Below are 13,577 nucleotides of genomic sequence, written 5' to 3' on the forward strand. Positions count from 1 at the left end.
GAGCCGCCATTTTGGAACCATAGGTAACACGAACCCAATATTGAATTCTCGGTGTTTTAAAAAGTTACGAAACCATTCTAGAACTTTGTGGTGCCGATGGAAACTCTATCTATACCATGTTACAATTGATAATATTAAATCACGTTATTTTAATTTACATCCCTAAACACAGTAACAACCGCTAAGTATAAGAAACACGGATATTAAACTTTATACGTGCAATCCCTTCTTACAACCATTTTACCATGAAGGTTTTTACGACTCCCTGTTATAATATATGGTGCAAAGCAAACCTCTGAATGGGCAAAATCTAAAATTATGAAATTCATTTATAGTTTTTAGTATAGTTTTTAATATTCGAAACTTCTTATTCTGGATTTACATACGAAATTGCAGTTTTGAACAATGAAAATATATCTTTGACTTCATGCCTTATAATCTCATAAGATACAGTATGTCGAAAAGCTGCTTACATTTCGTTACATAATTATATTTACATAAATCTTCGATGCTTTTAATAAACATCATTAATCTCTGAATGCTAAAGCAGTTAAAGCTTTCTGATGACCGCTATACTCGCGCTTCATTTCTCCAGTCGATACACTCCACAATCTTGCCAGATTATCCGAAGATGCTACAAATACGAATAAATAATCAAGAAAAAACGAATTATATTCTTTCCAATAGCTTTGCTTACCCGTAATGGCGTACTGAGAATCTGCACTGAATGCCACGTCCCATACCCATCGTTGATTTACGTCCTTTAGCTCCACCATGGGCGTCACTTCGGTGGTTTTCCAATTGTGTATCAAGATTTCTTGAGTTGAAGTATCTTTTTGGCTCATCAGCAATTGTAAGTCGGCCGTTCTCCAGATTTTCCCTGTGGAATCTGCCGACGTAGTTACCAGCAATCTATAAGAAATGTTTATAAAATAAATTGTGGTTTCAAAATTCATCAAGACGATATTTTGTTTCGTGATGATGAGATGCAATTATATTGCCGCGAGAGATTTGAATCCGATATTGATATTGTTTCCATTTCTCACTTCTGTCCACATAATAGACAAAACTGAAGGTCGCGTGAACATAAAACAACTGTGGGTGTCTCTGGAACCTTAGAAAGTACTCGTGCACCTATGTGCCTGCATGTGCCAATGAGTGGTGACTGGTTTTTGTCAAAAATTGAACAACACTACAACGTTCTGGCTATTTTATCGGTCCATTGTCTTACATCAAGTATTGTCAGTCGCATTTAATGTTTATTTGAAAGTGTGTCGTGTATCAAAGTTATTACTCTTCCTCCTGACTTTTAATGGTATTTTTCCAGTTCTCTATTGAATATGCCTTGTACAATTTATTATGTGCATCAGACAGTACAATTAATCTTTTGTACTCGATCTACGTCATATTGTATGTAGTTCAATCTTGTAACTTTCAGTTAGGGTTGCCACGAGTCCGTATTTTTCGACTGATTGCACAGTTAATAGTTAAATCATAACCACCTACATTTAAATCTGACAAAAGGTGCTAAATTTTTGATGATTATTATTGTATTTATTGGCTAGATGGCAACATTGTATAAGCAAATGTAACGTAATTTCTCACGTCACACGATTAACGTAACTCGAGACATTTAATCTCACATTATGTTATCACTTTACCTATACTGCACTGGTGTTTGACGTCAAAAAATTCAAATTCTAGACAGATATTAACTTTTCAACTTGTAATTATTACGTCAAAATCAAAATTGGAAGAGATAACTTGCAATAAAACGAGCATTTATTTATTGTGACGTGGTCACAATGCCGGGTTGCAATTTTTATTCATATTTTTAAACTTTATTTAATTTAAAATATATGCTTTCCACCTCAAATCAGTAGTGTCTTGCCTGTCCCTGTACATCATACTTTTCCTGTTGGCAATAGAGTCATGCCAATCATCTAGCTAACTCCTTTCGAGGGGACATTTTTTAATTGAAATAACGTGACTTCCGGCTTGCATCGGAAGTTCGTATATAGTTAATTGGGGCCCCCTGCCCCTAATCTTTCCATATCTGGTCTTGGCTTTCATCTCTCTAACTCCATTCTCGAGATTAAGACATACAACAGTGGGAATATATAGGTCTACAATTTTTTCAAATTGCACCCCAATAACAGGCTTTTTCAGCAAAAAGTTTATGAAACAAATGTTTTCAGTTTGTTATGAACCTGCCACAGGTTTCAAACCACAAAATTAATAGTTTGAAACCTGATGCCGGTTTATAAAATAGACCGAAAACATTTGTTCCGAAAACTCCTTTTGCTGAAAAAGTGTATATAGTTTTTTTGAGTATGAGAATAAATACAACATCCCAATGGATGTCCAAGAACTTTTTATATTATCTGTATTTTTATATTTTATTAAATATAAATACCATCAGCCAACTTGAAGTGACCTATTTGTCTTTTCATAATGGCAATGTCAATGGAGGATGTTTCAACCAATTTGCATTATTTCAGAGGCATAGCTTCCGTTAAAAAGTCATCTCTAGATGAACATTGTATGTTGCTGGTGATTGTGAAGACAGATGTCTGAAGACTATGTACCTTCTGTATTTTTATATTTTGTTAAATAAATAAAGAGCTGACTAAAGTTAGTCTGTAAGAAATCTACTAAATTGTTGAGATTCCATCATGAAGTTCTAGTAAGATTAATTTAAGTATTACTATTTTCATGTTTGATAGTACATATAATATCTTGTATATACAGTAATACCTCGGTTTTCGTTGACTTCGGTTATTGTCGGTTTCGGTTTTCGTTGATTTTTTTCGTGAAAAATATGTCTCGGTTTTCGTCGATTGCCTCGGATTTCGTCTGTGTGCTCAAGAGACCTCGCTGCTAATTTTGCGAAAACAAAGGGCGACCCACGCATTTTCTGGCTCAGTGTGGCGTTATTTCTCATTCTGTGAGCATTACCACGTGACGACCCACCATTGGCCAATGGTTCCGTTCCCCGAACACTGGGAGTTCAGTCGTGGGTTTGCACTTCGACAGAACAGGCTAGTCACGTGGAGTTTTCCGGGTTTTCTCAAAGTCTGTAACGCCCGAATAGGGGCCAGTTACCCTTAAACAGACCTCCCGGAAGACATTATTCCCCTCGATACGTCCAGCATAAATGCATACAACTACTATTACATGACAATTATGTCACAATTTACCATGGGGCGATATAGGCTAGAAACTCATGTCCAACTAACTTCTACAAGACAAGACATTACCCTGCACGTCTAGCCAAATAATTCCATTGCTTTCCTTTAGATTAGTCTTTTTATATTAATTTCTTATTGCTTTTTAGTATTTAACACTATATTAATTCTCTATAAAATGTGTTTTTGGTATGTATTTTGGAGTGTCTAGAATGAATTAATTGGATTTACATTGATTCACATGGAAATGATTGCCTCGGTTTTCGCCGGTTTCGGATTTTGCCGATTGTTTTCGGACGAATTGGCGATGAAAACCGAGGTATCACCGTACATCAAATAAGAAAAAAAAAGAAAAAATATTTTTAAAAGTATCAATAATATCAAATTAAATGCTGCAAATGGATAACATTGATGTGAACTTTTTAGTGTTAATCCATTATAGGGATTAACATTAAAAAGAAAAATTAAAATCCTCAGTTTTTCAATATATTAAATAAATTATACACTTACGTGGAATCTGGACTAAATTTACATTTTAATGCATAACGCTTATGGGCTTGAAGTTTTAACTGTCTTAATGGCTGAGGAGTTTTTCCATCTTCTGTTGTAGCAACACTAAACAGATAGCAGTAACCCTACAAAATTATAAGGAATTATTTTACTATTTAGAACGTGTAAAAAATACATTTAATTTTAACATTTTGAGATAAATTAAGAATTTAAATTCTTATTCTAAAATAACATAAAACATTTTTTATTTATAATTTTAAATAATTAAATACTTTCACTTAGCAAATTAATTTTTTGAACAGGTTTCCATTTGAAAAGTACTGTAGCTGAATTTTCTTTATAAGCAGTAAAAGGTCTATAAGGTGGGTAATAATTTAAAACTATAGGACGTGCTTTAATGGACTATATATGAACAACTGTTACATAGCTTTTGAATTATCTCACTCATCTTCAAGAATGTTGATAAAATTTTTTTACAAATTTTTCAAGCTACGTCACAATGCAAATGGTAGCCTTCCCCCTGAATGAAGAAGACATTGCTATAGGAGTCTTTAAGCTCCTATAGCAATGTCTTATAGGAGCTTATTTTAATACAGTTACCTACAGAGCATTTTAGCCGCTTCCAAGGTTTTGCTACATTATCTGAGTCTCTATGATTGATTCGATTAGTTACTAAGCTTCTCTTGTACATCCATATAGACTTGGCAGTGGTGTGATTGGTTTCGGACTGAAGAGGTTCAAGCACTATTTCTTTGTCCCTACTGTGTTAAAGCCCCGTCCAGTAGTGTTTGTGTCAGGTTGGTTCCTGCTCATTCGTATGCTCCTTTGGTGTTACTTGTTACCAATATATTCTGAAGAGCAAACATATTCTAAATACAGCAAACAGGCAAACATTTCTGACATCCTTCCATCCACGTTGACGTAACTATTGAAGTCCACTTACGATATTCAACAATAATGTGTTTACATTTACACTATTTTACAGACACGTATCAGGCGACTTTATCCTCCTACCAAATTTTGTAAACATTGGTTTGCTTAGATTTCAGGAAAATTCTTTCTTGGGATCTTCATCCAGTTGGATTTCTGAAGCTTTGTTTAATTGAAGAAACTTCTAAAGTGTAGAGACTCTGAAGGACACTCTAATTATTTCTCCTTTACTAAGTCTTTGTTCTTGAACAACTTATCCCATCTGCACCAGGCAATAATTCAATTATTCAACTGAGGCCACATTAATCTCTTTTCCTGTACAATATCACCAACTTCAACATTGTCTTTATTACTATTCTTCCTTGGTTTGCAAGACCATAGGACTCTTAATATTCCATTCTAAATCTATAGAATACTTCATGAACATCTTGCACGTAACATAACCTGCATTTTAGGTAATTTATGTCAATGTTGACATTAATGTCCGGTACTTGTTCATGTATAATTTCTTTCAGAAAATATGCAGGAGTCAATGTTTTTAAGTCTAGATCAGCAGACGTGACTAAGAGGCCTATTATGAAACTCTCATTATTTTACAAGCAAGTCAGGAGGCAACAGTGGCTACAAGCATGATGGAAGAAAACAAGATGTTCCATTGCACGATATTCACGACATGTATAAACAAAGGAAAATAAACAACAAAAAATCTTTAGATATTTTTTAATCTTAATTTTTAAACATTTCTTTAAATATTTGGAATTAACAGTTTAGCAATAAAATATCTTCATTGTTAAAGTATGAATAATATCAATTGCTTTTTCTATTGATATTATTCGTTAATGGTAAAATATGATCAGGGTACAAGTTTTTGTCAATGAATTTTTTAATGTTTTCAGTTGGTTTTTAGTGATGCAATTTCAATCTCCAGTGCTTTGTTGGTGTTCTTTGGAGACAATTTTTTCTTCTCTAAAGACTATTTTCATCTCTAGAAACAACATATGCTTGACTTGTTGAAACCAATTTGTATGAACAGTTAAGTCTCCTTCAGTGTTCTTGGGATGGTTTCATGTATTGAGTACAGTCAAACCTCGGTTTTCAAACATAATTTCTTCTAATACTAAAACAAATTTTCCCATAACAATATATAATAGAATGGATTATTAATCCACTACCAACCCCAAAAATAAAGCCTTTTTTTAAATTTTTAGCTGCATTACATGCTAAAAATGCCTATAAATGGAATGTTTGTATGTAATATAAATACTATATTATATATAATAAATTTTTGTTATTTAATTTCACTTAAGCAGTTTTAAAGACAAATTCTTGGATGCCATTTATATTACATGAATGTTAATTAACATGATTTTTATTAATTTGATTTAAATTCAACTGCAGCACATCCCAAAATGGAAGTAGTATCAGCATGTGCATTGTAATCTAACTTAAACGGCAATGCCATTGGTGATTCGTGTCACGATCTCTAATGATCGGCGCAACTAACAGTTAAAATCAGTAATCCTGTTGCTGATCAATTGGGCTGTTGATGTAATGGAGATGTAAAAATGGAGATATTTCATTTTTAATTTCCTGAGCAATGATAAAGAAAATTATTTAGAAAAGCAATGATAATGTTAAAAATTTTACAGGTAGATTTTGTTCATTTCTCATTTTCTTGAAGTTTCGAAAGCACTCGAAGCTGTATAATAAAAGTCAAACGACTGCTGTAATGAATCAGACTATTTTTCAGCGACCATTTTATAATTAAATTCTAAGTAAAAACTCTAGCCTAGCAATACTTTCTTTTGCCGCAAGGTGAGATTCAAACTCTAGCTTGTAAGAGCCGAACCTTTAAGAATCTTCCAACTCAATTCAAATAAAAGCTGTCATAGTGTAGATAAATTGACTCTGATCACAGAAGAAATGTAAAGTGTAATTTTCATTAATGTTTTCACTACCTAACCATTTGGAAATCCTTACATTGTCCAAGAGAATATCATTAACCCATTTCAAAGACTTAATCTCTATATCAACTTCTTTCCAAGTTAGTTTTATCTCTCATGTATGCTTTAGTAAGAGCTGTTATGGGAACTTAATTTTTGTTTACATTAATTAGCCTGTGGTAAAATTGATTAAACAAAATGATGTATAAGTAAAGATTGCAGTTTCTAAGAATCTATTGACATTATACTAATTACTTAAAATATTAACTGTATAATATATACAGGTATACCTCGACTTACGTCGTTCCTGATTATACGTCATTTGTCAAAAAAGTATATGGAAAAATAAAAATCAAGTTTAAGTCATTTTATTCGACTTTACATCCATCCGCCACAAATATCAAAGTCGTAATATCACTAGAAAAGCATTAAAAGCGCATAAAATCATATCAAAATATGTACATTTACAGTAAATGTTGATATAATCATCACAAATCCTAGAGAACGAAACATGAAAACATCTGTGTTTCTGTGTTGTCGTCTTATTTAGCGGTCTTTAAGTGCTCGTTATTGGTGTTTTCCACCACACAAGTAAATTCGACTTACGTCGTAACTACACAAGTAAATTCGACTTACGTCACCTCTCCTGGAACCAATTACCGACATAAGGCGAGGTATACCTGTAGTATTATTATATTAAGAAAAAGAAGAGAGTTTTTATTAACTATAATTAAATGCTGGTATAGCACACGTTAAAAGAATTTTTCCAAGTACTAATAAGCATAGTCAAAACATCAGAAAAGGTAAGGTCAACTGGTTACAAGACTCCTCAATTAGCATGTGTATATCATTTCCTAAATGAATAATTGTCTTGAGTCAGGATAAACTTGAAATAAGTAAATATTGGCACATAGCATATAGGTAAGATACAGCCTGATTTATAAAATAGTTTTACTAATTTTAATTATACAATTCCTAAACAGGGAATAGAGGATGATAAATACCAAAAGACAGTTTTAGAACATGCATCAGTTAAATTATATTAATTTCAAAACTCTTATTATTACTTTTCTGTAATTTTGCAGCTAATTATAAAAGAACAGAATAAGGAAAACTAATGGTCATATATAAAAATATTGTAAAATTATCTCCAAAAAACATTGTTTACATATAAAAAATAATTTTTAAAATTAATATATAATGTTTATTGCTTACTTTATTGTCGACGGCAGCCACGTACATACCTTCAGAATCAATGTGTATGTTTTGTATGGATACGTCTGTTTCTGTTGACTGTAAACATTTTTTTTTATAATTACAATATGTAGTAAACATTATAAAAGTGCATATTTTACACAATGAATAAACAGAATAATAATATTTACTAAAGAGAATTCTATAAGAATAATCATAATCTCAATGATATATACTTTAACTTGTGATTATCTAATGATTATTCATTTACCTATTGTAAACAGTTATTTTTGATTATTATTGATAGTTAATAAATACTTTGCTAGAGCTGTATTGTATTTGTTTTTATTGATATCATGTTGGAGTTCCTGGAGTCTTTGCAACAAGGATCTATTTGTTGAGCCTGTATATGTCAGATTTCTATTGAATCTGCTGTAATAAAGAGGTACAGAATACACCCCTAAATTAGTGCGTACCATAGAAGAGGACCTTAAAAAGCTACGTAGTTGGACCATAGGAACACATCCACAAACAAAAATACAAAATCATAAATGCGTAGTAGTTAACTTCAACCCCATACTGAGTACAACTTAGAGTCATAGCCAAACAATTAAACACAATCCAACCATATACAAACTACTCACCGATGATAAGGATATGATAGAAGACGCAAATCCCTTGGGGTGTATTCCATACTGCATTATGACAAGAGATTTGATGAAATCTACTGTCATATGCTCAACAAATAGATTCTTGAGCCTTTGGTTCAAGGAACACCAACGTGATATTAATTTAAAAAGCAGATATAGTACAGCTCTAGCAAAATATGCAAGTGAACGAGGGATGTCTCCACGATAAGGAGAGGCAAAGTTAATATTTCATTGGAATTTTAATTAAAAATAAGTGTTAAGGAAAAGATTCTTTCTCACTAAAGCTACAAAATATAATAATACAGCAAATGCATATATTTCAAAAAACTATCGAAAATTTTTTTATTTCCTATACTAATTTTAAATATGTGGAAGCTAAAACTTTATAATAGTTTCTTAACATTAAGAGTAACGAATGCAAATCATTGATGAAACTAGCGTAAATGTTATTTTGTTTAAATATTAATTTTTATAATACAAACACAATAATAAATAAAAGTAAAAATATACTTTATAAAATATTGATTTAGCTTGTGGGTCATTTTGTTGCATTCTCAAATCCCAAACATGAATTGTTCCGCTTTGATCACCAATGTAAACTTCTATTTGGTTGGGATGAAGATAAGCAGCATTGATGGGTTGATGAGTGTTGTATAACTTTTGACATTGAAGATTTCTTGAACTAGAAATTTTAAGAAATAAGAGTAATAAACACTATTTTTTGTTTTCAAGATTTCATAAATTGCATTAGATTTACCTATGGTAGTTAACGTGGCGGCACAACACAGGACGGACATTCAGCACTGCCATCCTGTTGACAATGAAGTTTGACAATGGCATTTAGAACGTCAGTGGAATCATGCTCCGCATTCTGAATGCTATCGTCAAGGGCGCAAACAAGATGGCGACCGGAAGCGCCACCATGTTTGCTACCATAGGTAAATCTAACCCAATTAATTAAGCTCCATACTGGCCCTGAAACAAAGAAATGAAAACGAGATATATAATAAAATTTACATTACCGTAAATCCCATATTCTAGCCATGCAGTCTTCGCCGCCGGTGTACATCCAACGTCCCTCTTCCTGAAATCCGACCGACGTCACATTTTTTGATACACCTTCGTAATTAACGACCGGATTTGGATTATTAGAATTAATATCATACATTCGAATGTGTTGGTAACCTGCGATATAATTGTATTATATTAAAAATATGTTTATAAAAATTTCAATTATAAATACAATGTACCAATATTAAAAAGAAATACATACTTGCAGCTGCTAGTAGTTGTCTGTCAGGTGTAATTTCTAATGCATTAACTTGCTAAAATTAGTGAAGGAATATAAAAGTATTAGACTTGCTTTTCCATTATTAATTATTAATTGATTTGAACCAAAGAGACTAAAGAATAGACTTGAGCTAAATTCAGTGTTTCTTACATATGTAAATGTGGTTTTACTATAAAAAATGAATGTAACTGTATACAATAAAGGTCAGTTTGAAAGAGAAAATTCACTTTACAACATTTGAAGATTTACCTAAAAGCAAGTGTCGAGGACTGCTTTAACGATTTCTATCAACGAGGAAGAATTCCAGAAAAATATGGCGAGAAATTAAAATTTGTGAGGGAATTGGAGAGGAACTTTATAGTTAGTCTGATTAGCGTGCGTATAGTTTACGATCACTTTGCAGGATAACAGATACAGGAAATTCTTGTTAATTCAAACTCGGATAGTTCGAAATCCCGTTAGTTCATAACTGTACTTTTGTCCCAGCTGGGGATATAGAGATTTACACATTAAAGAATTCGGTTAGTTCAAAATACAGCTAATTCTTTTTATCTCTTTGTTCTTACTTTTACATTTCTCTGCGTATATCGTCTACTTGGACTTTGTTTATTAATAGAACTTATTACACTGGTGACAGTGTAATAGGAATTATTACACTGGTGAAATTTCTGATTAGAAAAGGGAGGATATCTTAGTCAAAAGTCCTTCAGATCCAAAACATACAAAAAGAGTATACAGGTAAAAATAAAGATAGTTTGTTTTGACTAAGATATCCTTTCTTTGCTAATCAGAAACTTCACTAGTATAATAAGTCCTATTAATAAATGAAGTCCAAGTAGACAATATACACACAGAAATGCAAAATATGGCTACTTTGTAATTTGAAGTGAAAATTCTGTCTGACTGTGATATGTGTACATTAACTTGTTCATTTAGATCGAAATGCCTTCATGCTGTAAGAGAACAATAGACCAAGAACAACTCTAGTCTGGCCAATATGACTTTACTTTTACAGTAACACATTTTTGGGTGTCACCTTACATATGGACTACCGTTTTTTCTCTTATTTTATAAAATATGGCTGGGTTTCGGGATTGCAAGACTGGGCTACGAGTAGCAGATTGAGTTAATTGTAGGATTCTAGGCTACTACTTTTTGGGCCACTTTAAAAATAATTTGGGCTAAATTTTGAAGAATTTGGCTTTACTTTATATAAAACCTATCTGGTGACCTGCAAGGTTCTCACTGGGCACACGATATTTATTATCATTATATTATTATTATTATTAATTAACAAAAATAAGTAGCCATATTCCATTTGTTTAATAAATTACATCAGTTACATGGCATTTAGCATATTGTACAGAAATATGGGTTAATGTGTACCTAGGTAGCCAAGATGGCGGACCTTCCGGTAATCTCGATCCAGGTTACTTAATGACGTCAAGATGGAGGGAGCTGCGGACTATCGCGTTGTGATATGCAAATTAATAGTAACGACGCATTTCATGTAGAGTTATCGGCGGAAAGTGGTAACAGGTGTGATAATTGTGTTGATTCGATTGATTTTTGACTTTAGACGTAATTTTTTTTTTCTTTTCGAAGTTTTTCGTTTAATATTAATTGGTTAGTTACGAGTTCTTTCGATATTTCTTCCCAAGAGTTTTGGGCAGCGTGTACCACCCATGATTTCTATCGAGTGCTCGAATCTGAATTTTCCGAATTAGGTATGGACCCCAGAATCGATAAAGGTTTTAAATTTGCGGTGAGTCTAGGATTACAACATATTGAGGAAGTGTGTAAGATTTGTTCGAATTCGTGCCAAATTTTTTATCGACACGACCGAGATTTGTGTGTGATGAGATGCAAAAAATGTCGAAGAAATAGTTCTGCATTCGAAGGAACCTTTAAAAGTAAATGTGGAAAAATATCGTGGAGTAGAATCTTTTCTTTTATATGGCATTACATTGCATTAGAATGCTCTTCGACCACCTCGGGTATTGCTGTAGGCATTTCGAATAAGGCCGCTGTCGACTGGTCCAACCATATACGTTTTATTATGCTAGTTGCTCTGCACAATATGATGTCGTTTAAAATCGGAGGTCCGAAGAAAACCGTCGAAATCGACGAGACTGTCATATGTAAACGAAAATATGAAAAAGGCCGCAAACTAAAAAGTACGAAATGGGTTGTAGGTGGAAGATGTCGAGAAGACAAGAGCTGTTTTATATGTCAAGTAAACGATCATTCCGAAATCACGCTAAAAAAAGAACCCGAGACAGTCCCTGCAGCCCCAGTTTCTAATATTCAGAAAAAAGTAAAAAAGGTGGTCGAAGAAAAGGTGAAGAAAAGAAAGGAATGCAATATTACTAATGATGATAACGATAAAAGTAGGAACGAAAGAAAGAAGAACAGAAAGACAAGTAATCAAACAGTATCAATTCCTGTCCAAACCAAGCGTCGGAAAAAAAGAGAGGAACAGCAGCATGCACAATGACGTAAGTAATAACATTATATAATTATCGTTTATTTTTATTTATTTTTTTAATATTTCGAAATAATAATTATTTTAACAAAATCCTTAAATTCTAAAATCAGGATTTAGTATTTAATAAATTGCGGAGCAGATCACGTGATCACATGAGCTCCATCGTAAATCGCAGTCAAGATGGCCACCATCTTGACGTCACTAAGTAACCTGGATCGAGATTACCGGAAGGTCTGCCATCTTGGCTACCTAGGTACACATTAACCGAAATATGTAATCTCGGATAATTCGAAATTCAAAGTCGAAAATATTTCGTTTCCCGAATTTCAAACTAACGAGAATTTCCTGTAAATGGATTAATGAGTTACATATATATTTTCCATATGAAAGTTGGTAAACATAAAGTTTGGTACAATTACAGCTCTTGAACGATGCAGTCAGGATCTTATCAGAACAGTAGACCATGCCCACAGGTGTATAAAAAAGTCATAGGAACTGACAGTCAAAATTTCAGTGGGCTTCATTACACCGTAGACCACTTGTTTGTTTGTTTGTTAAGTTACGGCAACGCGACACTCGGACAATCTGCCTAGGGGGATGCAGATCACCCTGCCCGGGCAATTTGCATCCTCCTAGGCAGTTTGCAGGGGGGCAGTTACAGAAGTGAAAAAAATCCGGAAAACTTCACACAGTCAGCCTGTTACAGGGAGGGGCGAACCCACAACCGAACTCCCACCGTTTGGGGAATGGAGGTGTGGGCCGGTGGACCACTTCCTTTGACTTTTTTTGTTCCTACGAGCATGTTCTACAGCTGCGTTAAAGCCCCAACAGTGTCATTCACATCTACAACTGTACCTGCATTTTTAAAAAGGGTTAATGTTACCCTTGGTGCCAAGATGGCGGCTCGTCTCTGATTCCAGCAAGGAAACAGTGGGACGCACGTTCTAACCTAACCTAACCTATTCTAATAATTTGGTTGGTAATAATTATGGTAATTTATAAGAATAGGTTAAGTTAGGTTAGAACGTGCGTCCCACTGTTTCCTTGCTGGAATCAGAGAAGAGCCGCCATCTTGGCACCAAGGGTAACATTAACCTTAAAAAGGATACAGAATCAGAATGCTGTACACTTCCCTGACATTGTCCACTATGTGCTTGCCAAAATCTAATGGTATGATCATAACCACCGGTTGCCAGGATCACCTGTTCCGTATCTGAATCGTCCGAACCCATTATAATAACTGTTAAGTTACTTTACCAGTCTTAAACATTAACAATATTAAGCAAGTTATTAGATTTTCGCTACGAAACTTAGTAAAACTCCGACCAACTGCCCGCTAACTCATCCCATCTGTAATGTTTACATTTCCATGCGACGTTACGC

At 33.5% G+C, this 13,577-nt stretch overlaps 1 protein-coding gene across 1 annotated transcript; it reads right to left on the bottom strand.

The window, feature by feature from the left end:
• Positions 1–328: 328 nt before the first annotated feature.
• Positions 329–13,558, bottom strand: Lst8 (MTOR associated protein, LST8). The gene is made up of 8 exons (XM_067284840.1): positions 13,304–13,558; positions 9,689–9,740; positions 9,438–9,600; positions 8,926–9,097; positions 7,787–7,864; positions 3,699–3,823; positions 698–912; positions 329–634 (listed from the first exon to the last, which is right to left on the bottom strand). The coding sequence occupies exons 1-8, from the start codon at positions 13,424–13,426 to the stop codon at positions 528–530; spliced, it is 1,035 nt and encodes a 344-aa protein (XP_067140941.1). The 5' UTR covers positions 13,427–13,558; the 3' UTR covers positions 329–527.
• Between the last annotated feature and the right edge of the window lie 19 nt (positions 13,559–13,577).

Source organism: Centruroides vittatus, unplaced genomic scaffold (genome assembly GCF_030686945.1).
Source record: "Centruroides vittatus isolate TY-2023 unplaced genomic scaffold, ASM3068694v2 scaffold_1478, whole genome shotgun sequence".
Taxonomy (NCBI): Eukaryota; Metazoa; Arthropoda; class Arachnida; order Scorpiones; family Buthidae; genus Centruroides; species Centruroides vittatus.